Source organism: Chroicocephalus ridibundus, chromosome Z (assembly GCF_963924245.1).
Source record: "Chroicocephalus ridibundus chromosome Z, bChrRid1.1, whole genome shotgun sequence".
Taxonomy (NCBI): Eukaryota; Metazoa; Chordata; class Aves; order Charadriiformes; family Laridae; genus Chroicocephalus; species Chroicocephalus ridibundus.
The window spans coordinates 269929-296890 of NC_086316.1; the positions used below are offsets into that span (position 1 = coordinate 269929).

General features: G+C 45.7%; 1 protein-coding gene across 1 annotated transcript in view; it reads right to left on the reverse strand.

The window, feature by feature from the left end:
• The window catches only part of ZCCHC7 (zinc finger CCHC-type containing 7), a 115292-nt gene that overhangs the window by 36038 nt on the left and 52292 nt on the right, over nucleotides 1-26962 (reverse strand). Inside the window, exon 5 of the mRNA XM_063320896.1 lies at nucleotides 654-697. Coding sequence (XP_063176966.1) covers nucleotides 654-697 — 44 coding nt within the window. The remainder of the gene's footprint in view (nucleotides 1-653; nucleotides 698-26962) is intronic.

Genomic DNA, 26962 nt, shown 5'->3' on the forward strand with positions numbered 1-26962 from the left:
AACTCTTTCTCTCCCAGTGACCTCACATATACTTTCTGTGTAGGCAGACCAAATTGAAAATCCTGTCTTCAACTTTTTAAAAAACAAAATAAAATTCTGGACAAGTGAACGGAAGAGTTACAAAAATACCACTTCTCTTAAGGGAAAGAGTTTGTTCATGTCACCTGATTATGTAAACTTTACTGAACCATGGCAGGAGAAATCGAAGGAGTCGGACCTCACAGCTGAAGCTCCTCCTGGACGCCACAGCACCTTGCCCAAGTGCTCCAGGTTACAGCCCAACCACACCAACTCCCGAGCCGAGTCCAGACTCTGGAGCCAACCACACACCAACGGCTTGTGGTGCCGCCGGTGGGAACGGGACGTAGCTGCCACAGAACAATTACTGGGACAGAAGAGGCAAGTTCCTCCTCGCGGGGTCTGTGGAGGAGCTCTGGCTGCTGGCAACCTCTTCCCGCTCCGCTCGTCTGCCCGCCCAACAATGAACCTTGTCCTACGGCACGAGAGCTCAGCCTTCGCCTGCCTCTGGGAGGACACTGCTGAGGATGCCACCCAAAAACTACAGATCGATTTTTCAATCCCATTTATCTTGCTCTGCTTGTTGATAAACATAAAAATAAAGAATTATGGAACAATTTGGTTGTTTGTGTTACCTCTAAGTCTTTATTACAGATGGACCAGTCCACACCAACTTCTCCTGAAAAACAGAAATAAAATTAATTATATTTAATTTATTTTAATATTTTTCTATAGTATATTCAACAATATGATTACTGCACTTATTGAAACTGATAACAGACTTTGAATGCACCAAAGCGGAGAAACTAGTTCTATCTTCAGTAAAAGAAAACCATCAACCTGCTTGGCACCAAACTGGTTCACCTTGGAATCAGCCCACGTCCAACTATCGGGCGGACTTTATTTGACACCACCCTCTTGCTCTGCCCCCAGAGTATAAATTCAGGTGAGGATTTGATTTCTTCAGAGGCAGGGACTCCAAAGCCTCCAGTCCCGGCCATTTGAATAATCTCTGCCTGCACTCGCAGGGATGCCCAGCTCAAGTCCAGAGGTTGCCAGAGTGGGAGCACATGGAACAGGTCGCTAACGCACAACATAAAATACACTTTTCCTCCTTACGATTTCGCAAAATCTGTGTCTTCAGCACTGCTTTCTGACTGCTGCATGCCAAAATGACTTTATGCACAACCACAGCAACTAAGACTGTAAGCTAAGTAACAGGGTTTGGTAATGTGCAATAAATCAGGATGACACACTAAATTATCAACTGTCGCACCATAACCTTCTCACACACAGCCTTTGGACTGGCAGAAGTAAAAAGAAAACATCAAAAAGGAAATAAAAGGCAATAAGCTAAAAGAATAGGGATGCAGTTACAGCTGTTTAGAAATTCTGCATGTCAACAGTGTTTACTTCTCTCCCTGTGCAAAGACAGCTGCACCACCACGGCATCTTTTTCATCATTAAGGGAGGATTCATGTCAACAGAGGTGTTCACCTTACCTATGCTTTTACAGTAACCATTACAACTTGTGCGTAAATTAATCCTGTATGTTTGCAGACTTTTTAATGCAAAGTGCTTCATCCCGCTCCCAGTCCAAACCCAAAGCATCTACGTGTGTTATTAACACAAATCACAACATCAAGATTCACAAACAGTAAAAAAAAACAATAAAAATTTATCCAACTGATTTTCATTGTACTATTCATTTCCAACAAAAGGCAGATGACTAGAAATTAAAATTATACCAATCTGTAATATCATGCCAAACCCTTCATTTACTGAAAAAGTCAATAATTTCAGCTGAAGTGTGTAATGCAATATCTGGTACAAGGTATGTCACTCAAACATACAAAGGGCGCTTCAGAGCATAATACCTGCTTGCTGCTGCTCTTCATCCAATATCTGCTCCAATCTCAACGGCACTCTGAAATATTTTTATTTTCAGCACTCACTAATGCCAGCGATGCTAATGACCATCACAGGGACATCAGTAATGAATTAGCTGGCCCATTTGCGAAGGGATTTGAGTCATGCGTCGCACCCAAGCCGTGGGTCTGGCACAGCCAGAGCAAAAACGCAAGCACCCACCGGATCCTTCACCCTGGGATCCTCCAGACACGAAGCGACCACCACCACCCCGCGGGGACAGGAGGGACCGCGCCGCCTCAGCTCCTCGCTGGAAGCGAGTCCTGGGTATGCCCAGGGGAAAATCAGGCCCTTTGGTGTCTAGCAGTTAAAAGCAAAGAAACGCACTGACATATTTGAGTGCATTATTTATTACTTGGAACCCTGTTAAGGAAATTCATTCATAAAGAAAAAAGATATTTGTAATTCAAAACTCTGCTCTGGCAATCAGTACCGAGCACCGTGTTTCATAGAAAAGCTCATGCAGAATGGCTGACAGGCTACAGATCAAAATAACCGGCAAATTAACTCCTGTTAATCATCAGGCATGTCCTTCCTGAGGACAAACCAACTAAGTTTCTCTTCTTCACTGTCAAAATCCCCCGCTTCAAGGGGAAAACCATGATACAATGATTCAGATATTCCTAATACTAGAAACTAAAACTGCTCAAAGTAGAAAATAAATACAAGAGCTTTAATGCTGACTGAAATAATACAACAAAATCTCTCATTATTAAATCCGTTTGGTGACCTAAAAGCTAAGTGTAATTCACACCACAATGTGTAAGGCTTTGTTTTTACTCACTATAAATTCTTCAGACTGAAGTACGCAGGAAGAGCTATGCTTCAGCAAACAACTTGAAATCTGGCTTTGGAGACACACGGGAAAATCTGCAACGATTTTTCTCATTGACCACAGCACTTTGCCTGGTGCTAAATCTTGAAATAAACCACAAAACTCTGCTCAGGTTGGCAAACGCCTCCCCTGCCCCCCTTTTAGTTTGGTTATTTGGGCGAACGAGCTTGTCCTGCACCTGCAGCCCCGGGTAGCTCGGGCTGCTCCGAGGGGCTTCCTGGCCACCCACCGCCCTGCCATCGGCTGCTGGAGGCTCCTCTGGAGCCAGGGCACTTCCCAAGGCCGGCCCGGGCACGGTCAAAAGCTTTCCACCCTCGTCTCAGACACACACCCCCGAGGGTGAATTTCTGCCTTAAGGAAGCAGACTATGAGAACTTCGTCGTTACTCTTCACAGCACCTTAAGAAAAGAGACGTTAAAAAAACTTCAGATATTCTCTGTCAAGACTTCTCTCTGCTCCTGTGAAGAAGCTGCACGCACAAAACTTACATTACTGACAGGGTCCTGTGAGTTTTCACACTGTATTAATAAAATCCTCCCAGAACATCTTTCACAAATCCGTGCTTTTATTCTTTCTCATCTTCATTTGTTAAAAGCAATCTCCTTTTTAAGATTATGTTAATTTCTACTCTTCAGCTAAAAAAATACACCTGACTTTGCCATATGAACGTCATGTATTTATACTTTGAAAAAATTGTTTTGTCAAATTGCAGAAGAGGGAAGAAGAGAAGGGAAATCAGAAGCCAGAAAAAATGACAGACAGGATGCAAAATGTATACTGTTTAGATGAAAATGGAAGCTCTGCGCAAGGTTCTTCTTTTATAACGTGTTACACTTTGGCTGTCCCGTGCCCCTGTACAATAGGATGAATTGTAAGCAACAGCTTTGCTTTTATTTAAAGAAAAAATTTTGAAAGATCATTGAGATTCACACGTATCCCTCCACCAGCATGAAAATGTAAATTTCCAAGCAGCGCTCATGGAGAAGCCAGATTTAGGACCACTGTTCAATGTGCATTCAAGCCTTCCCTCTTTCATCCCAGAAAGGGAGAGGAGGGGAGGAGGGAGGACGAGGACCAGCAGTCAAAACCCGAAATTGCCCGGAGGAACAATCCGTTTCCACAGAACAAAAAACTGCCTTAGAATAAACAATAACCTGTTCAGAAGATTTCTTTATCGGTGGCACCAGCGGGACCCCGGCGGCCGAGCCGGGCACAGCCGGGCACCGATTCTGACCCAGCAAAAGTCGCACTTTTATTTCGCTCGTGGGAGCTGGGGAAACACGTCCCTGTCCTTTGTGCAAGTTCATCCCGCCCTGCCAAGGTTTGGTTTGTTACCCCATTTAACAGCAGAGAGAAGCTGCAGAGCCTGGACATTCAGCTTTGAAAATAAAACACTAAATTTTCTAAAAGGGCAAGGCAAGTGGTGCCCCTTCCCCAGTTGTATTTTGTTTAGTTTACTTTATGATCAGTTCACTGAAACAGGCTGCTTCAAGCTGTGACAATACGATACGTGGCCTGAAGGGCAAATATGTTTCAAAGCTGGGCTTTAAAAATTGGATTTTGACTGCTAATTAATATAGCACATTACAGAATAGAGAACCCTAATTACATTCTACTGTAAGACCTCTGTGGCAAGGATTGTTCCAGACATCTCTGAACAACATTTAGCGTGTCAGGACACAGCTTCCGGCTGCTACTGGAGCAACGAGTAAGATTTTAAAATGGTAAGTCTTGAACCCCTAAAGATGATCTAGATCTGTAAGAATTTCATGTTGTGACATTTTACATAGATCTGAAAGTTCCTGTTTATGTTTGAACCAAAGTGATTCGAGTCTTACTGTAACGTAATTTGCTATAACGAGTGCTGTGTTTTTTGTGTTCAAGTAGCCCTCGTTCCAAAAAACAAGGGATGGAAGTGTGAAGTGACAACAACCACGCAGCGTCCCAGAGCAGAAATCAAGACCCTCTCCCTACATCAGACCTTGCAGAGCACGGGAATGTGGGTTTCTGTGCACCAGGTCGCACTGCACACCCTCCTCTTCCAGGAAGGGGTGTTCGGGTACCCATAGATGTATGTGTACATGGCTGTGTGTATATACATGCACACACACACATGTCACCAGAGGCGTCTGCAGTAGACGACGCCTGCTCTAATGCCCACCGCGCCTGGCTGTGGCTGAAGGGGCGCGTGTTCTGCCCGACGCTGCCGCGGGCGCGCGCGGCTCCGGCACTGCGTGGGGGAGGGCGTGGGTCTGCGCCGCTGTCCCACCGCTCCTTCCACCGCCTGCGGGTCCCAGCCACGGCCCGGGGACCAGCGCGGACCCACCTCGCGCGTTCTGGGCTTCTCCATCTCCAGCTCCATCCCAGCACCCACGTCTCCCCACGCGGCAGCCACGGCGGAGTGAGCCCTCTGCCCATCACCCATCATTCGAATTAACCCCCACACAGGAGGAATGGCATCGACTGCGGTGTTTTTCTTAGACACTTTTAGGGATTCCTCAACTTTGCTTTGATGCGGAAAAGGTGATTTACTTAAAAACAATGGATTACATGTCGATATTTCTGTAAGGCAAATTTAAAAGAGATCCATAAACTCACAGAGAAATCAGTGGGTGTAACCACTGATGGAAGCTCAATTTGAGAAATTTCCTCATAGCAAGGAAAGACCCTCCTGCCTCTCCCCTTGATAGTGAAAATAAATAAATAATTTTTTTTAAAAAAAAAATATATACGCACAGTAATATGTATATTTTTTGCCAGTGAGAAAATACCAGTAGTACTTTATTTTTAGCAACCTTTATCTGATCCAGCATCATGTTTTTGAAAAGCATCACAAAATTGGAAGGACGACAGTGAAAAAACAACAAAACTCAACCCATTTTGAAATGAATTAAAATGTAAGAAGTTGACTGAAGCATAGGCATTGTTGGCCAAAAGCATATCAGAGTTTAAAAAGAACAAAAACACACCTCAGAACAGTCCTGCATAAGTGGAAAAAAAACCCAAAAAACAACCAAGAGCTATTAAAGTAACTTTAAGCAAACTTAAGCAGCCATTACCCATGGGAGAAGAGTTAACCGTCACTGCCAGAGAAGAAAAGTCTGACGGTTGGGGGCTACGACATGGTACTTATAATCCCCAGGCAGCGTGTTCGGCGGGGGCCCGCGGCAGGGCCGGAGCTGCAGTTTTCCAGAAGACTCAAAGGTCACGAAGTTTTAACACATGTGAATTAGGAGTATTAAACCAGGCAGAGTTGTGCACTTTTCATTTATTTACAGCAGACATCAAGAAATATGAAAATCACCCAGGCGTTAGCACACACTGCCTCTTCTTGTCGAACATCAGGATCCCATATTGCTTTTCATCCACGTCTCTCCTTTCTGCGTAGCCAAACTGCTGCACAACTTCTCTAACAAAAAATCCTGCGCCTTCTTCCAAGTGTACGCCCGTTCACGTCTACCTCAGCCCCGAGGACTCCTACAGCTGTGTATGGGCAGGATGTTTCACACACTAACTGAGAATAAAAATGTGCAGTGAATAAAGCAAAAGTCAAGTCTGTAAATCATATTCTTGGGGAATATGTGTACTATAAAATTGCTAAAACGCACAGACACATGTTAAAACACAAATACGTAGTGTGCCTTTTCTATTATGCAAGTACGCATAATTTTCTGTCTGTTTTTTGTCTCATGCTATAAACACTGCTTCCTTTAGTCTTGACCACTGCTAGTAATGTTAATTCACAAAACTCAGTGGCTCATGATTTTCAAAGCTTAGCGCAACATTTGCAGAACAAAGTAGTTTTTTCTCTCTTTTTGGTGGGTACAAGTATGGGGACCACAGGAACAGTTAAATTCATGGCATGGTTGGTCTACCACACAGTCGGGGGAATTCTTTAAATAGAGCCTGTCACTCTCTTTGCCCATCAATGGGATTTCCTTCTCAAACTGCTGATTCGTTCAGGTACACAACAGAGGAAATTTCAGTTAACCTTTGTTTCACCCCGGGGAAAAATCTGTCTGAAAAGTATAAAATGAATAGATTAAAAAAAAAAAGGGAAAAAAAGAAAGAAAAGCTGCAGGGTTATTCTTCCTAGTGTTCACAGCAGTCAAAGTTAAACAGAGAAAAGGAGGCAAACATGAACATTTTATTCCCACCAGAGAATAAGGTATAATATATGATTTAGAAATTCCATTGTCTATACTGTGATTTCTAATTTAGAGAAGGAAAGACTGAACACACATCTATTGTTCTCATCGGGTGCATCAAGAATTCACTTTTTGACTATTTCCTATATGACTGAAAGAGGAATAATAGGTTAGTCTGAAGAGAAAGCTTTTTTAGCTATTTGATTAAGTTGTCTTAAATACCTTTTAGATTCCAGCAATCCTTGGTGAAGAAAAAAATAATAAATGCTAACTCAGAATTACATGTGAAAAAATGCACACGGACAGTCATAAAATAATGGGAAGTCTCAGGATAGATTACTGCCAAAAATGGCCTTAGACTGTTCTAAGTTACTAATTTAAAAAATATATTTTGAGATGCAATTATAATTTCAAAGTAGGAATAATAATTTTCATTTTCTAGTGTCATTCATCTGACAACACAGCTGTAGTGTTCGCTCCGGTGTGCAGCTGCATGTTGCTGTAACCCCCCTCATCCGACCTTTGCGGGCTCCGGCAGCACGGCCGAGGTCCGGCAACGGGAGATGGGAAGGTCTGCGCACCTTCAGCTCCACTGGAAGTGAGATTCTGAAAGTTCTGATGGGAGCAATAGAATGACAAAAATTGATTCTGTAGTACGGACTTCAGCAGCACTGAGACCATTTCTGCGTTTAAGTGATTGTTATTGCGCAGCAGATTTTATCGGTGGCGACACAGAACGTCATCGGCGGAGGTCATAGGGGAAGCCCGATGCTTTGGCAGCTGTGTAACTATGCAGAGTCTTCATTTCCTAATCAGCCTCTGAAGAGCGGAATTTACTGTTGCTATCAATATTAGCTATTAGAGTCCGTAAGCCTAACCAATGCGTACACTTTGTTTTGATGATTTGCACAGATTCCTTCATACAGTCGTCTAAAATGGTACGCAATTAACGGCTAAGCCTGGAGCCTGAAGAGTCCTATTCCTTCACTTCTCAAGTATCACTTAATGGAAAATCTACTGCTGTGTCTTGGGAATACATTTTGGCAATATATTGCATCTTTTTCCACCAATGCAGAATGAAGGGGATATAAATACAAAAGAGGAAACAAAGTCCATGGAGCCTTGTTCTACTGAGGCTTGTGGTGTCTGACCTGGCAAAGTCACTAGGCCTATAAGATGCCGCGTAACAGACGTGCCACCAACACTGTGTTTCTCCCCACAATGGAGAGGAATCCAGATTTAAAGCTTCCATATTTTAATGCTTCAACTGAATCACAAACCTAAAACATCAACCTTCAGCTGTGTCCTAGAAATATAGCATGGCTGTCTTGACGCTGCCACTAGGATGAAACGTGGAACTAAGAACACTGATGCAGATGAATATCTGAAACTTGTAAAGCTTAAATGGGGGCTCTTACTTGCCTCTACTTTTGCCATGAAATTCCAAAAATCTTGAACTCAGAACAAAAAAATCACATTTCAACACAGGCTGTCAGTCTTTGGGTATGGGCTAGAATTTTGGTTCAACTTTTCTTCATGCTGATGACCTCTCCCCATGGGCAAAGGCAAGCTAAATCATACCAGTTCTGATGATTCCTTCTCACCCTCAGGGTCAGACCAGGCTCCTGCATAGTGACATGGGAGAAGAACAGCTCTTGGAGCTCGGGAAGAACCACCATGGGGTGCCCGGGATGGGGCAGGCCCAGGGTGGCGACGCTGGAACTGCTCTGACGGTGGCAGTTCTCACTGCTCTCGCGTTCTTTTCCTGGGAGCATTCAAATGAACTCTGCAGTGACTGAAGTATCTCTAGAGAACAAAATACAGCAACAAATAGACAGCGTGGCTCCATTCTGATTTGGCACCTTTGCTGTCATCAACAAAAGCAATTTATAAATTAACACTACCACGCTTAGAACGTGGCTATAGCTTTTCAAGTTTTTTAAGTACTACGCATCCCATGGTACTTTCACAGGTGTGAAGGAGGAAAACTCTCTACACTTCTACAGACACAGCTGGAAACATGCACACCCTCGTACTAAGGGGTAGCACTACCCACAAGGTTGACAGGTATCAAAGTTAGCACAGAGCTTGATCAAACGTGATCAAGAGCTGCCTGAAGTGACGCTGGAACAGAATGCGAGAGAGGCGTTCACACTGTGGTTACCTCCAGATAAAAGGAGTCCCAAAACGCCTGATGAAAACCAGGATGCAGGAGATTGCATTACCCTGAGAGCAGGACTAAAGTTTGAGCTAAAGCTGTTAGGGGGACCTGGAATGGGTGAAATCCTGTTGGATATATCCCTGTTCCTCTTTTCGATCTTCCTGAGGATTATAGCAAAGATGGAATAGGAAATACGTGCAAGAGGCTCCTGAAAAATATTCATGCTGAAAGGAATACTTCTACAGCTCAGGAATAGAAATTAACATCACTCCATGGATTTCCCATAGATCAAAAGGTCTATCCAAGGAAACCTCCCCATTTGCCAGGAGGAACACAAACAGCACCCTGGGCACTACGGTGCCCCTCCACATCCAGTCTTCTTCAAACTCGCACTTGCTGGGAACGGGAAGACATGAGACGTGATCCACCAACATGGAACTCTTAACAGCAAGGGGTAACGGCGCACTGATGCAGCTGAGGATGTGTGACAGCATGTAGTTATTTTATGGGAAGAAAAGTCAGGTGTGAACACTCTGCTCTAATTTTGGTCTTTCTGGGCTTTTATGACCTTATTATTACCACCCAGGCAGATTCTTCAGTCCGCATCTGAACGCAGCACCACAAACACCACAGGGAGAGGCCAGACGATCTCAACGCCTCCTTCATGGTTTATGAGCCACGGAGCCAGATCAGGATGGTGTGGTGGCTCTTCTGAGAGTCACTGTCATGGCAGATCGTCGTTTGTCCTGGCAAAGATGATACACTGCTCTCCATCAGCTGTGAAGCTCTGTAGACACCTCGAACGTAAAAGCACCAAACAGCATTAACATGCTGTGGAGACCTTGGGATTCATCCTTCTTGAGAATGACCTTATGTTGGGCTCTGAGGGGCAGCGACTGAAATGCAGCAAAGAATTCAAAAGAACACACCACCTTCCTTTTCCATTTCAGTCTTCGTTTTTGGCATGCTTTATTCCACACGACGAAGACATCCTTTTCTTGGGAGCAGAAAACAACTAGGATGGACAACTTCTCAACATCATTCTTCTCCTTGCAACAGAAAACATGGAGTTTTCCAGAAGCACACAATTTCCATACTAGAGGCACAATCCTAAGGTGATGAAAAACGAAGCGGCCCTGATGAAGAACTAATTCTCACTGGCTAGAACAGTTTTGTCTCTGCAACACGGACGGCCACAGCAGAAAAGATGTTACCGTCTTTCCTCCTTTTCCCAAAGAAAAGAGAAAGTGGGGAAAGGGAAATGGGGTCTCTATTCATAATCAGCAAATAACAGTTCTCAATGAGATAATTCAATTTTTGCTTATTGAAAAATGATTCAGTGGTGCAAGGAAAAAAAAAATACTTTGAGGCCCCTGATTTCGCCTGTTTCCCATGTCCACCAGCGCAATGGGCTCGCCAGCGGGCGCAGGCACCCCAGGGCTGTGGAAGAGATTCCGCTGCAGGGCAGGAAGAAAATACTTTCTTGTGCCATTAATAAATGAGATAAAATATATTTGACAAATAGTGTTTACTTAATCTTTTTATAATTTTTTTTTTACTTTTTATTTTGTGTATGGTTTATAATGTATGTAATATATTAGTGCACTGCATATATAATTTATAAATATATAAACATACATATGTTGTGTGGGGGAATGTGTGGTCAAAAATTTTTTACTGATATGGGTGAGTGATTAAAAATGTTTGGAAACCACCGCACTAGAGCATGGCTTTTACAAGTGGCCAGAGACTTACCAATGAAACAGACTGAAGTCAACTTTCTCTACAAAAACCTGTGATGGATCAAAAAATTGTGAGTCCTCACACTGCTTTTTTCCCAGATCCCGCGTTTAAAAGATCATGTACATTTAGTACACACACTATCTTTCATTCTTTCAGAAGAAAAGCCGGAGTCCTTTGACTCTGGAGGAGGATGCAGTGTAACCGCAATTGACACTTAAACGGCTGGGTCAAAAGCGCCTCACACAATACTAAAGAGGTATTTATTTACACTTTGAGTATTTGTCTCTGTGGTTTTTGGTTTCTTTTTGGTTTTCTTTTTTTTTTTCTTTTTCTTCTCCTCCTTAAACAGATACCACAGCAACAGGAAAAACCTTCTCACTTCGATGAAAAACAACGCATATCTTAATTATGCTATTGTAATGAATGACGACTTTCTTCCAGATCTACTAAATTTGAGATCTCTAACATGGCGAGTTTTTCAAAGGCCTGGTGCCCCTGCTGCGGCAGCCCTTCCCGCGGCGCGCAGGGGACGCTTCTTAGGAGGGATGTGCTCGGACCCTCCAGCTGGCGCGGGGAGACTGTCCCAACCCGTGGCCCCTCGGCCACCACCGCGCCAGCCGGGCCTGGGGGCTGCCGGCACCGCCACCGCCGGCACCGCCACCGCCGCCCCCGCGGCCGCACTGCTCTCCAGGCACCACACTCCAGCGGGAGGGCTGCCCCGCGTTTTTCATCCAGGAAGGCAAAGCGTGGTGTGTTCAACTGGCCCAGCGTCACTGGAGCCCGAAAGGTGGACACCGATTTGTTAAGAGCCCAAGGACTGTTTAAAGAATTTTGCTGGGATTTACTGCAAAACTCCGAGACCAAAAAGAAAGGCATCTGGTTTGAACTCGTGCATCGCTGGTAACGCTGGATGCGTGTCAGAGGAGAAGTCAGCCCTGTTTCGCTGAACTGCAATTAGACAATAGCAATACTGATGCTCTGAACGCACTGCTAACCAAGTTTCAATAACCAACAAGCATTAAACTAGAACCATAGTGCTTTTAGGCACAGTTAATGCACCCTCTGCTATACTGCTACTTAGAGAGAAATTAAGTATAAATATAGTTTGTGCTGGATGTGCTTACTGCCCCAATAACTGTACTGCAACCACTCGTCACTCCAGTTCAGAAGTCCTGCTCTATAAAAAATCATTGAAAAAAATTGCAAGTTGTCCATTCGGATAAATAACGGCGTGTGAATAAACGTGAGATCAAGGACGAAGTGCCCGAACGGTTAAGAACCGTATTAACTCTGGTGGATGCTGCTCAAGTATTTTCACAGCCTGCGTTCATGTGCTCAAGATAGAAAACACGGGGACAAGCGGAGCTCACAAGCCTACATTTGATTTTAAGCATTTACATTTTAAGAGTTTAACAAGCATTCGCTGAAAGTGAACGAGTCAACAGAAGTACTGAATAGCTAAGGTGCATATAATTATCTTTAAAACAGCACTGTAAGATATTTAATAGCACTTTTTCCTGACATAAACAGAACTGGAAGGTCTACTATACACCAACTCTTCTATCTGAATTTCAGTACTGCGGCTCTCAACTTTTTGCTGTTCCTGTAGGAAACTGTTATGCATTTCATATTTATAATTTTTAAAAATTTATTTTATAATGTTTTGTTGGAGTAAAGCATTTTTTTTGTTTCAATGTTGATTTTTAAACACTAATATTCTTTAAAATATGCAGATATTTAATTCAGCTCAATAACTTCATGTGTGGGACTGAAGCATTTGTATTAATCCGAGAAAGCTAAAACATACTGAAGTTGTGATTTAAGTCATTCTTTTCTGATAAAGACTGAATAATCTACTCAGTTTAGCCTACATACCTCAGGTGAAAGTCCCTTACTCCGCTCACTGTGGTAGAGTTACGATTCTACTGTGTGAATTTACTGAATATACTTTCCATATTGCAGGTCAGAGTAATAATTTCTGGAATCTTTGATTCAGGTTTTCCCCCTTCGTCTGGACAACAGCACGGGGTATCTGAATCGAGGATTAAAGGGCCAGTTGCAAAGCGAAATCTGCTTCTACCCAGCAACCCCCAGAAAAAAACAGCTAGTCCTACTGCTGAAAAAAATTATCAATGCCTCATTTAAAATGTGCAACCAAGCAAATTTCCTGAGCAGCGTGGTAGCTCGTCACTTCTTTAAAAACAAATAATACAGACGCTCCCTCTAACTCCCACCTTTTTTTCACTAGGCTGTAAGCACAGAGGAAGGAGACAAGAAAGGTAATAAAACGTCACATTGGACGCTCCGAGCCCTTCACCGGGGCACAGGCCTTGCAGCAGGCAGTGGAGCCACCACCATCTCGCAAAGATCGACCCCTTTTCTAATAGCCTTGAGGCTCTGGGGAGTGGAAACACAAGGCCAACGTTACAGGAGATACTCATGAATGGAGACGGCAGCATTTAAGACACAACTTTAGAAAAGGCCAAGTAGACTTTAGAGGAGAAGACAGAAGACGCTTCACGTCCACCCTCCTGTCTTTGGCTGGTCATTAAGCATGGACCAGCACGTGCTGGGCATGGCACCAGTGCCCGTTCTGGTGTTTGCAGGGGCTCTCCAAAGACACAGAGCAGTCCTGTCCTACTTGTCCTGTCCTACCTGTCTTCCTCGCAGTGGAACAGCATCCATTCCAGGCAGGTTTCATGTGGCATGGGTCCATCAGACCCTGTACTGCCAAAAGCCCGCAGCACAGGCAGGGTTTGTTGGCGGCACCGTTGGTTTTGGTACTGGATCAGGCCCCAGACATCTTCACCTGAGCCTAAAATAAACCATGGCTGGTGAAGGTGTTTCTTCTGGAGCCCCCCAGAGCAGGGGTTGTGGTTAGCACCAACAGCAGCCGCGAGGACCCACACGTCAGCGCGTCATGGACAGAAAGGCCCCGGCACAAGCGGTGCCACACAGCCCCACGCACCACCAGCACGAGCTGGCACTAAAGCCGTTGTACTCGTGTCCATTCTGACGGCTGCAAGCTGCCACATGGTTTGGCTTCCATGACGAGTGCGCGTGGTTTAGAAAAAATAATCCAAATCTACATCATCAACTGAAAACCAGACTTACAATATTCTTCCCATATACTCAACTCCTGGGATGAAGGCAAGACCAGTGGCAGGAAACTAGGAAAACGTTACCACTTCTGTGCGGCAGTTTGTGCCTCTGCTAAGAACGACCTCAAATAACTTTACCTCAAGTCCTTGACACATTAGCAATAAAGAAACACCGGGATGGTAGAGCTCGCCCCTCCTTTTACTGTAAGTCAGTGATTCAGAAGATCCTCTATGACTGAACTCAGACGTATATTTTGCATCTACTTGCACAAGTTTGAAAATCCTGTATTAATTTTCAAGAAAATGTGAAGACAGTCTATTTGAAATGCATTATTTGCACGTTTGCTTTAGTTTACTCCTATGTTCACATGAAATCAATAGCTCGACGCAATAGGAAAAATGTGATCGAGTTATTTTAATTTTTTTTAGCAGAAGTATAATGGGAAGATAACCTGAAATTTGTTACCCAGTAAAACTCTTCAAATGATTTTAAAAACTGAAAATACCGTACGAAAGTAGAAACCCACCTACGCAACACAAATGCATCCAAGTAAACAAACTATCTAAGCAAAACAGATTACATCAGTCACCAGCAACATTCAAAACGTAAGGCAATGCGTGGGCCAGCTACCTACGATGAATCTGAGAAGGGAACGCACAGCTCGCCTCCCTCTCTTGGAAATATAAAGAATGACAAATTAACTGGTCGCTTGAGAAGAACATATCTAAGGAGTTGTAGAAACACTCGTTTCTTTTTTTGCCATTCTCTCCGATGACATGCTCTTTGAATTACATATCTGCCTCCAGCCTTCATTATTTCTATGTTTCATTATAATGAAGATTATAGTTTGACTTCCGAGGCTGCTCGCCATTATAAATCCTGTAAAACCTTCCTTTCCGTGCAATCTTACAGTGCCATATTGAAAACAACACACAATTCTTCCACATATATTTTTTAACCGAAACACCACCCTCCGCCACCACATAAAAAACCAAGTAGTGTAGAGAAACAGGGGCCCAAGAAGCCCCAACAGATGCCACCACTGTTACTGATTTCAGAGGGAATGCTTAGATTGCAGTATCACCGTGACCTGCAGCACGTCACCTGCTGCAATCACCTCCTGCAGTAAACAAACAAGTAGAAAACACAAGTTGCTTAATCACAGGCAATATTTGCGCTCTTAAAAATGTACGAAAGTGCGGAAATATCAAAAATGGCTAATTTTTCACTCAAAAATCCAAATATTTTACGGAGTGCACATGAAACTTTTATTCAAATTCCCCTTAATTTTGAGTTGTACAGTCACTTGCGGGAGGGCTCCCTGCACGACTGACGCCGCATAGACGTCACTGCTAGGACACTTCTCCGTGACATCGCAGAGGACTCTGCTCTCAAGGAGAATAACTATGAGAAAACGCAAATAATGAAGCAAAGGCTGGACTGTGACCTCCTATTCCTGCCCCTGTCATTTCTCTGGCAAAACAGAGGAGCCCCAGCACCGTCCGACAGCGGGAGACGCTCTGGGTGTGCGGGTGCTGCCTGGTGGCACATCTGGCTCTGCGGCAAAGATGGGTGCACACCTGTCCCTGCGCTGAACATCTGGCTCTGCGCCCAACAGCGGGTGGCACATCTGGCTCTGCACTGAACACTCGGGTGCACATCTGGCTCTGCGGCAAAGATGGGTGCACAGCTGTCTCTGCGCTGAACATCTGGCTCTGCGCCCAACGCCGGGCAGCACAGCTGGCTCTGTGCCAATGATGTGTGCACAGCTGGCTCTGTGCCAAACAATGGGGTGCGCAGCTGGGTCTGCGCCCAACGCTGTGGGGCACAGCTGGCTCTCCGCCCATCACTGGGCAGCACAGCTGGCTCTGAACTGCACAGCTGGCTCTGCACCCAATGCCGGGCAGCACATCTGTCTCTGCACCCAACGACAGGGGCACAGCTGGCTCTGTGCTGACCAGCTGGCTCTGGCTGGTGCTGTGCCTGCTCCAGACCCGTCCCAGGGCACCACCTCCTGCCCAGGCGGCACCAGGGCAGACCCCCGGAGCCACGGCGCTGGCTGGGCAGCACTTTGCCCCCCGTCCACACCGGCAGAGCGCAGCTCCAGCCAGGGCCGGCACCCTGGGATCCGTCTGCACGGGCACCGCTTGCTGTGGGCACGCTGGATGGGTGCCTCCCTAGGCACCCCTTAATTTTCTGGGCTGACATCTTCACACTTTTGCTCAAGGCTCACGCTCATATTTGCACTTTCACATGGTGTTTCACAGGAGACTGAAAGCACAGTTATCATCCTGAGCATCTATGGCTTCAACAAAATTCTAGTTCCTGTTTCAAAAAAAAAGCAGCATTGCACTATTTTGTCAGGAACACATTCTACCTGCTGCAGTATACAATTTGTTTAGACCAAAGAAGGTACTGTAGAAATCCCCCTGGGTTATTTTGGGCATAGTTTCCAAAGCTTTCGCACATGCCTGCAGGCCTTATTCGTGTTGAATAATACAATCTCCTTTTTTTCTTATTTTTTTTAATTCAGCTATTCTTGCACTCAGACAAATTTTAAAAAATTAAGTTTCTGTAAACACAGCGTTATCTTAATAAGTTCAAACATTATTAGACTATTCCCCAGGGGAAGAAAAGCAATATGTTCTAAAGCAAGTGGCTGTACATTCTGCAGAAGGTGGCTATTCTGAAATTAAGAAATGCAAATGATTCTACAGTTTATGTGCCTCAAAGTAAAAATAATGATATTAAATTTCAAAAAGGTAGCATAAGATATTGCTGCTTACGCAGGAGCATGAGGATGCCAAGGGACCCAGAGCGATCCTCGGTCTAAGGTTTTCAATGGCACAGACTAGTGATCACAGGATGCTGGTGATACTCCTCAGTTACCCCTGGCAACCCTCCTCAACTGTAACGATGCTGCCCTACAATAGCTTTCACTGGGCAGCTTTCTCTTCACTTAGCTGAATGCTTTGGGACCATCTGCGTCGGAAAGCATAAAAGGCCAGCCTGCCTGTGGGCCCGTCACTCTGAACACCACCTCTCTGACCCCGATTAAATACAACTTTCAATCCCTTTTGTCCTCCCTGTTGACTTCTCCTATTAAGGGAGCCCTTTGACAAAGAAAGCGGAAGAGTGGACTAAGTGCCCCCAAGAAAGGTGATGTCTGATACTGCTCAACACAAGGATTAGCAAGCCAATACATAACAAAAGCAAGTTTGGGGGAGGGGTGAAGAGGAAAAGAAAAAAATGGTTTTAGCCAGGTCTTTGACTAATTCAGTAGGTACACAGTTCAACAAATAGCTATACAAGAGGCCTGCTCCGAAAGAAACAACTACTGGAGAACAATAATTTGAGGAGATACCTTTCAGCATCATGACACAAGGCCATGACATTGACAAGAACGGTGGATATATCATTTGCTACCTATGGTTTTTTAAACTGAATTTTGTGGAGAGGAAAGGCACCTAGAATACTTGAGAATTTACTGTAAAGACAGACTGCTTCCTACAGAAGGGTCTTATAAAATACCTAAACTTCCATCACTCAGCTAACTTTAAAGGCAGTAGGCCACAAAAACATGAATGACAAGAACAACATTGGCCAGAGAAAACCTAAATTATTTGCCACGTGAGAGGTGATCGTTTCCAAAGGCATACACTGAGAAACTCTCTGCTTTTCTGGAACGTGCAGAGCATCTTTGCCAAAAAGAACAAACAGTTTTAACTTGATAAATTTTTGGCTCAAGAAGCCTTCCAGTAGCAATGGGGTACCTGAGCCAGGAACAGATGGTGAGCAGCAGGGAGTGTCCAGGTGGCTCCAGGAGTGCAGCGGCGCTGGGAGCAGGAGCGGGGGGAAGAGCAGGGTGCCAAGGACCCCCACCACCATGCCGACCCTCAGCAGGAGACACCAGCTGCATGGCCAGCACTCAGCATCACAGATGAACAGCCGGGAGAGTGGGAACTTCGCTGTGCCTCCCCGGGGAGACAGAAAACAACGCCACTCCAGGAGCGTTGCCCAAGGTATCGGCCAGAAATTGCTACATGATTATCACAATGGAAAAGTCAGGAAGCGCCTCAGTCTCCACGGAAGAACTTGAGCCAAACAGAAGGGACTTCTGTAGAGTGAAGCTGCAGAATGGATGATCAGGGATTTTATTTCCAGAAAAAAAAAGAGATACTGGAACAGTAGAAGCGACGAGAAAAGAGAAACAACAGTTGGAAGTCCATAGGCAAAACAAACCTTAAAAGAACCCCAATAAGTTCTGGGAGCAGACCTTATTTCTAACCCCCAAATTGGCAGTAATTAGCATAGAAAAGCAAGCAGATCAGATTAGCCCCATGAAAATGCCCAAAATATGGCAAATCTGCCTGCCAGCATGTTATGAAGAATCAGAGCACAACTGCTTGCCAGCATAGGTTTTTTTTCACACTACCACAGCTTAATAACATTTTCCCTTTCTTTGCAACAGCTCTGCCTCCCAAAGCTCTGAAGTTACATCCATGACCCTTCCAGCTGAAGACCAGAAAAGACTTCCTCCAGAGCATGTCACTTAATCTAGTGGTGTTTGTACAACGATTTCGGTGTAAACCCTCTTCTCAATCCTCTTGGTGGGACAAATCATTGCAAGGAGCAAATCTTTTCAGGGACTAAAAGCAAACTGGGCACATCATCAAAGCTGCGTTCACTTCCCAGTTATCAGGAAAGTGATTTTGCTATTTAGAATAACGTAAACTATTGGCAAAGTTGTTCTCTACATAAGTGCTCTAAATGCCCTGATTGAAGCTTGATCTGAAGAGGCATCAGCACCGCTGCCCCTACCTGATCCCCCTTACCCAGCTTGCTCCTATCCAGACCCGTAGCAATAGGACGAGGAGGAACGGTTTTAAAGACAGAAAAAAAAGAAAGACGAGAGATTTAGATTGGATATGAGGAAGAAATTCTTTGGTGTGAGGGTGGTGAGCCCCTGGCCCAGGGTGCCCAGAGTAGCTGTGGCTGCCCCATCCCTGGAGGGGTTCAAGGCCAGGTTGGACGGGGCTTGGAGCAACCTGGGCTGGTGGGAGGTGTCCCTGCCCAGGGCAGGGGGTGCCACTGGGTGGGCTTTCTGGTCCCTTCCCACCCAAACCATTCTGTGATTCTGTGATTCATTCTAATCAGGTGATTACAGCAGGTTAAATAAGCAGCAGGTCTCCAGGTTTCACTATGTCACCAGAATGTTCTTACACTGCCTTTAACACTGTCTGACTGAATGGCATTTTAGTGCACAAATGACCATTACAAACACAAGGTGGTCCTAACCCTGAGAACTGGTTCCGCATTAAACAGGCAGAAATGGGATGAAAGCACGTGGAATGAGCAAAAGTCTCCGTCTGCCATAGAACAGCAACAGAAGGAAGTACAAAATCAGCAGCTTTTAAGATGAAATGGTGAGAGAAGACACGCCGCTGGGGTTGGTCCAGGCTACAGAACAACAGGGCTCCCATCAAAGGAGGCTTCTTGCCCCTCTGGATGGAAAACCAGAATTATTCATAACGTGCTAACAGTACCATTATAGCAGGACACTACATCTTTCAAACAAAACGCTAACATTTTATTTAACCGGGGAAGTGGTTGAGGCATCATCCCCAGAGGTACTTAAAAGATGGGTAGACCTAGTGCTTAGAGCTACGGGTTAGTGACGGTGTTTGTCAGAGACAGACTGATGGCGGGACTCGATGATCTGAAAAGTCATTCCAACCTGGGCAATTCTGTGGTTCTATGGCTGAAATTCTGCTTGTGTCAGTGCAAAACCCCCCTGCACGCAGCAGGCCCAGAGTTTCACCGAGGTGAGCAGCGCCCAGCTCTGAGCCCCGGGCTGGCACGGGGCAGACGTGGAGCGGAGCCCGGCTGTCTCAGACCAAGGGCGCCGGCCGCCAGCCGCAGGCCAGGTCCAAGGCTCCAGGGACCACGTCCGGCCACCGCTCGGGTCACAGCACCCGCTCCGGCACAGCTCCTGCAGCAACTGGGCTCTTACTGACGGCTCTATTAACACAAACGACGTGCCTTTTGCTTTTTCTATTGAAATTTTACGTTTTATTTGGCACAGTCAATTTAGACTGCAGATGTATTTCCTTCTTCCTCTTTTTGTCTTTTTTGAAAGGGGGCAAAAAACATCAGTAAAGTCCCCAAATGGGCGCCACTGAAAATTAGTATTTCTCTATGCACTCAAGAAAGTAATAGATGGGAACCTGTTTCTAATAGTTTTACTTTCTGTGTTATCTGGAGAAAAACAGATTCATACATACAAAGTGGACTGTTTCAGAAGATAGTGCTGTGAAAAATGAAAGACTGTTCCAAAGTAAAAAGTGATTATTTCAGATGAAATGAGAAGCTCCAATGTCAACCCTATTGCCTGAATCAGCAAAAAATCAAAGCCTTGCATAGAATAGGAAATTGTAGATTTTCCTTAAATTTACATTTCTTTTTGCTGAGCACATTTTTGCTTAAACGTGAAAGAACTTCTTAGAGACACTCCTAGTTTCAGACATTGCTTTTTGCTACGGTGCTGTAAAATGCTGCTGCCTGGGACCGGAATTCCATTAGTACAGTTGGAAGAATTTATGTATTAATGCTAGATATGAGCCACAACAGCCTTGGAAGCCAGCTATTTTTAAGACTTATGTCTACGGATAACATCATCAAAATGAAATTTTATTTTTTTAAAAATAAGATCTCCTCAGACATATTGACAATTGTCCAACAGAAAACACGAAGCCATATAACCTAAAAATACAAATTGTAGTTTCCAAAGGCTGAATGCATCAGAAATGTAGGCAAAATATCAACATAAAAATCTCCGATATTCTGTGCACTACTACAATAAAATCAGGAAAAACTAAGTCTAGGAATTTCATCATAAGGCATTGTACTATTTATTAAAACCTAAGAGATATGTACCATTTGTACTCCATATGTCTGCAACCATAATTGCATAATTAAAAAACATATACTTTTGACATTACGATCTACCTAAAAGAGGCTTCTTCTCAAGACTACCCTCGTGATTCTAAGCCCCAAAAAATATAAAATTGAAAAAAAAGTGAAAAATTATCCCGATCAGTCAGAAAATAGCTCTGCTTTACTCTTTCCCCCTCACAAATATTGCTGACGAAATGCTGAGCATCCTCCCTCCTACCAGTGTGATTGTACCGTCTCTTCTCTAACAGCGTGCAGCCTGACCAATAGAAACTTTCTGTGAAAACAGGAAACTAAGGGCAACGTAAGAAGCAGCGACATGATTATTCTCAGCAGGGTAAGATGATAACATTATGTGTATCTACTAGATGTACACTGACAATTCCCCAGGACAGACGAGACTGTCTGGTTTTCAAAAAATGAAGCATCCTCAGCCAGCACCATGACCCTAACCTTCTGAAAATAAACCCTTTTCTTACAGCAACAGTTTTTGCCGGTGACCATTCCCGAAGCATCTGCTGAACTTCTGAATGACACACAGAAGTATGAGAAATGTCACCATGGGAGCTACACCTGAAGATACGGGGATTCTACAGAGAGGCGGCACCTTCTCTTGCAAAGAACCCCCCGATCTGCAGCGGGAATCCAGAGCTGGCTCTCCAGCCCGTGCTGACCGTACCTGCTGCCGCTGCCTCGGGCGACACGCACGCCCTGACGCCCATCGCCCGAGGAGACCGGGGCACGTGTGCTCCCAGGGCACCCCCCGAGATCAGGCTCCTCAGGGACTGAACTCTCCCGGGGCTCGCGGGTTCCCAAATCATCTGAAATTGCTTTGGTATGTCAGCCACTACTCCTTGCATAAGCAAACTCCAGTAATCCTTTACGACAGAGAACATGCTCATGTTACACTTTCTTGAATAGATTAATAATTTACAGAAAATACTGTTGAATGAACTGCTGATTCATCCACAACAACAAATACCCACAGCAGGATCTTAAATTGTGGGCAGGAAAGCTGGCTTAATCCAGACCTCTCAAACACTCAATGAACAGTTGTTTTAAAACTCAAACAAAATAAAACTGCCCTGTATTTGCTTTGTTACTTTGGCATTATGTATTAATTGTGTGTGATGATCTCTCCTTGTGTTTTTGTCTCTTTTGCTGGTAACCGCGTGTTTTAATTTTGTTCAGTAGAGACGCAAAAGACTAGACCGTAGGTCACCGACGTCTGCAAATTAGATGGACAATCGAAAAAGAAGGAAAGGCAAAGAGCAAAGATGTCACCGTAAAAGATGAGCAAAAAGAACATGCACAAAGTAGTCAGAACTACAAAAAATAAAGTAAAAACACCAGAGATGCTAAAAGTGTTTTTCTTCTGATCGTTGCAGTACTGCTACTTGCTTAGCAAGTGACCTAACTGGGGATTAAACTCTAGTTATTCTGTGCTTAACCCCATATGTAAGCCAATTTGTTCCATCATGCGTAATATTGAGAGAAACAATATTAAACATGTCTTCAAGACATTTTTTCTTAAGACTGCATATCCACCTTCTTTTCAGAATTCACATGTAGATATCTGCAGCAATAATTTGTAATTAAAACCAAATAATAACAAAAATGGCCTTTAGATTACTATTTTTAAGGTATTTCATGAGATGGGAGTGTTTCGATGCCATTCTTACATTTGGAGAGGTCATTTAAGTACCGATGTTGTTGGGAGCCTCCCGGGCAGCCTGCGCCAGCGCCGGCGCTCGGGGATGGGGCACAGCGGCCAGGCACCGGGAGCGGTGGGTCGGTGGGACCTGCCCGGTGGCTGTGGGTGTCCACAGGAGGCTGAGGAGGGTGGCGAGGAGGACCACCGTGGAGGGTGGCGAGGAGCACCGAGGAGGATGGCAAGGAGGACCACCATGGAGGGTGGCGAGGAGCACTGACAAGGGTGGTGAGGAGGACCATCACGGAGGGTGGTGAGGAGCACTGAGGAGTGTGGTGAGGAGGACCACCACGGAGGGTGGCGAGGAGCACCGAGGAGGGTGGCGAGGAGGACCACCGTGGAGGGTGGCGAGGAGCATCGAGGAGGGTGGCGAGGAGGACCACCGTGGAGGGTGGCGAGGAGCACTGAGGAGGGTGGCGAGGAGGAGCGCTGAGCAGCGGTTTTCAGAACCTGCTGCAGGAGGCTGGGGCGAGAGTGAGGAGAAGGCAGGTGGTAAAAGCAGAAGCAGGGGAGAGGGGCAGGAGGGGTGGAGAGTGCAGCCCACCAGAGGTAACAAACTGACTGGGTCTCCACAAAACCCAACACTGGCCCTCACCCGGGGCACCGGCAACGTGCCATTCGGTGAGGACCGTGGGCTGGCGGTAGCGGGGACGGTGACCCAGAGAAGGTGCAGAAAGCAGGGCAGGTCCTGGCTGAACCGCAGCAAGGAAACAGGGAGCGTGGGGCAAAGCCAGCAGGAGTGGGTGCAGGTGGAGTGGGTGCAGGTGGAGCTCACCCACAGCAAGCCACGACAGGGCCGGGAGCGCACGGGAGCACGTGGGAACACACCGGAGCACACTGGAGCACACGGGAGTGAGCGGGAACACACCGGAGCACGTGGGAACACACTGGAGCACACCGGAGCGCATGGGTACATGGTGGCTGGGCCCTGTTGCCCACAGCAGGGCTCTGGGGCCCGGGAGCTGGGCAGTGCCGCAGCCACTGCCCTCCTCTGGCCGGGACGTTTCTGGGTGCGCACAGGGCAGCGTCCCCGACATGCTCTAGCTGCTCGGGACACACAAACATGGATTCTCTGATGACACCTCATGCCTGCTGCCCGCACGGCGGGGCCGCTGGTCCGGGGAGCGGGCGGCTGCTCACCTGGGGGCTGAAGCAGCCGGGAGATGCACTCTGGCACCGGAGGGGGACTCACGGCAGCCTCGAGGCGTGCAGCAGGCAGACCAGTAGTGTTTCCCTCCTTTCATATTACCTGGCTTAACGATTTCGTGGCACGGGGCAGCTCTGGCGGAGAGGCAAAGCAATGCCGGCAGCTCCTGCCAAGCTGCTGCCACCTGCCTGCGGAGGGCACAGAGAGGAAAGTGCGTGGCAGGGCCATCGTCCCCTCCCACAGCCTCCGTGAAACCAAAGTCTGCTTGGCCACGGGCGGTAGGACCGGGCAGGGGCCACAGCGAGGCACTTGGAGTGACAGAAAGCATTAAAATTAAACACAGAACTATTTTGCCTGTCCAAAGGCAAGGGAGGACGAGGAGCTCCGGGAGAGAGGAGTGCACCGGCACCTGATGTCACTTTGAGCTGCAGAAGCAGCAGGGAACGTTCAAGCCCATGGCCTGCAGCAGCAGCTCTGTCAACAGAGCATCCCCAGCACTGCGGCCGAGCTTTGCTGAGAGAAAACAACAACAACGCACTCTTCCTGGTGAACAAGCACCAAAAATTAATCACAAACCCAGCTATGACTTCAGCCCACAACAGTTGAACCTAGTGAACACGATCTCATTTTACCTTTTTGTCTTCCGTGCTTGCAAACTCCAAGAACTCCAAGACTTGTTTGGGGCACAAGTCCTGTGAGGAGCGGCTGAGGGAGCTGGGGGTGTTCAGCCTGGAGAAGAGGAGGCTGAGGGGAGACCTTCTCACTCTCTACAGCTCCCTGAAAGGAGGGGGCAGCCAGGGGGGGTCGGGCTCTTCTCCCAAGGAACAGGCGATGGGACAAGAGGAAACGGCCTCACGTTGCGCCAGACTCGGAGGTTTAGGATGGCTATTAGGAAAAATTTTTACTCTGAAAGGGCTGTCAAGCATTGGAAGAGGCTGCCCAGGGCAGTGGTGGCCTTGGCAGTGCTGGGTCAATGGTTGGACCCGATGATCTGAAAGGTCCCTTCCAACCCAGACAGTTCTATGATTCCGGGGTTCTCCCTCCCCTAGCTGACCTGGCCAGCTGAGGACACCCCAACACCCTCCCACCCGACAGTCCCGAGCCAGGAGTGGCGCGGGGAAACGGCGCTGTCAGCAGCATCGCTCTCCCGCACACGCTGCCCAGTATGAGCCAGAGTCCGGCTCTTCAGGACCGGGTAACAACCCTACATGAAAGATATTTTCATGGGTGAAAACTTCTTTATTCAATTGCATTTTCACACTCCAAAAGCATAGTTTTCTGCAGCAGAACAGTATCTGACAAGAGTTCGCTTTCGCGACACACCTGTAATTTGAGTATTGAGCGCGGCAGAAGCGTTACCAGCGATCTAGTGGGGAACCACGATAAATGGAGCAAGACAGCCCGAATGAGTGCGTGTGAAACGCACACCCGGAAAGGAGTGTTTTTCTACCTATGCTTTTTCAAGGTGAAACCGCACTGCTAAAATCCGCTCAGCAAGCGCTCGCAGTGTATCATGTGCAATCAGTTACAAATTCTCCGATTCCAGCATTTCGTAGCCACTGCTGTCTACTGCCACACACCCACAGCAAATTTACCTTTCTGTTCTTTATTCCCATTTACTCTTCTAATGACACATGCTGAAAATAAAAGACAGCAGCGTAACATAATTCAGACATTTTAAACTTTTCTCTCAACTATTTCTGAAACGTATCTGTTCCATTCAGGCTTAAAAAAAGGAGGTACAGAATGGGGTTAAGTGCATCTTTTGTCAGTAACCTATCTTCTCCCTGTGGTCTCGTAAACAAGCTGCTTTCTTTAGAAATACAGCAGACCTTCAATTTAAATTTATGGAAAGGCTGAACCAGAGGAGCCCGCACTCAAATAATTTTAATAACCTATTAAGTTGCGACTTCAGATTCATTTTATAACCGTGTTCCTCGGGGAACAGCACTATCAGGATAAAGATAGAATTTTTTTTCTTTTAAAGATAAATAGCATCATTAATCTGCAACATTTCTTTTCTATTATCTTTCAAAATGAGGAGTTATTTTGTTCTGATCTTGAGGTAATTAGCCTTCATTCACTAGCCAGAAAATGTCTGTGTTCTGAAAATTAAAAATGTGTCATTAAGTGGAATTTACCATAATGTCATTTATCTTTATATAGTTCATCAGTGACAGCAATGGGCCTGGGAATCCATCAGCTTTTACCAAGGAAGCATTAAAACAAATTGAAAAACAGAATAATCCCAGGCACTCTTTAACACAGTCAAAGCCATTTGGGTAATTAAATAGTGGTATTTAAAGTTTTAATTTAGATTTTCCCCTCTGTTCATCAGCAGTCAAATGAGATGTTCATATTCATAACTGTTTGTAATAAAGGGTTTCATAAAGCAAACGGAATATCAATGCCGTTAAAATTAAAGAGAACACAGAGAAATCTTTCAAGTGCAAACAGGGAAGTTCATTCCTACTGCACCCTATTTTCTAAGATTACATCGGGAATAAACCCTTGCTGTACCTGGCTCGCTTTCCATACTAATAACGTACAAATTCTGTGATGCTTGTGCTCCCAGTAGTTACAGCTAACTTCATTTACATTTCTTGTCTTTGAGTGTTCTGTTACACAGAAAAGCCAACTTCGGGAAGTGGTATAGTTTGCCTTCTGTTTCCATTGTTTTTCAATTGTTTGCATATTAATCTCAAACATCTTTTATCTTGTATGTTCAGCTCTTGAGAGGTTATCGTTCTGTTGTGCTCCTACAGCTATTGCAATGCAACAACGTGCACCCAGGAAACTAGTATGTAGTATAAATAATGCTAACAATAATTATTTAGGGACGCAGAGAGAATCACTAATGAGCAAGCCGTACCACCGCGATCAACTTCAGGGACTTGGGGTTTTTTTTATGTGTACAGGCAAAATATTAAGAAAGTGTTTATTAAAGCCTAGGAGCATCCCAGTTCCACCCGGAGAAGGTTGTGTGGGCCAGCTCAGGCGGAGACCCCAGCCAGCAGCAGGAGCTCAGCCAGCGCACATCCCTTCCGGGGCCGCGCCGGGGACCTGCTGGCTTCGGCTGCAGGTGGCTTAACGGAAAGACGGCGGCTCTCCTAGGAGGGCCATCAATACTGCTGTATCGCAAGATAAAATGCAATTAAATTTTAACTTCAGGACACAGCTCTAAATTTGCTACTTACGGTTTTATTATGTTTGA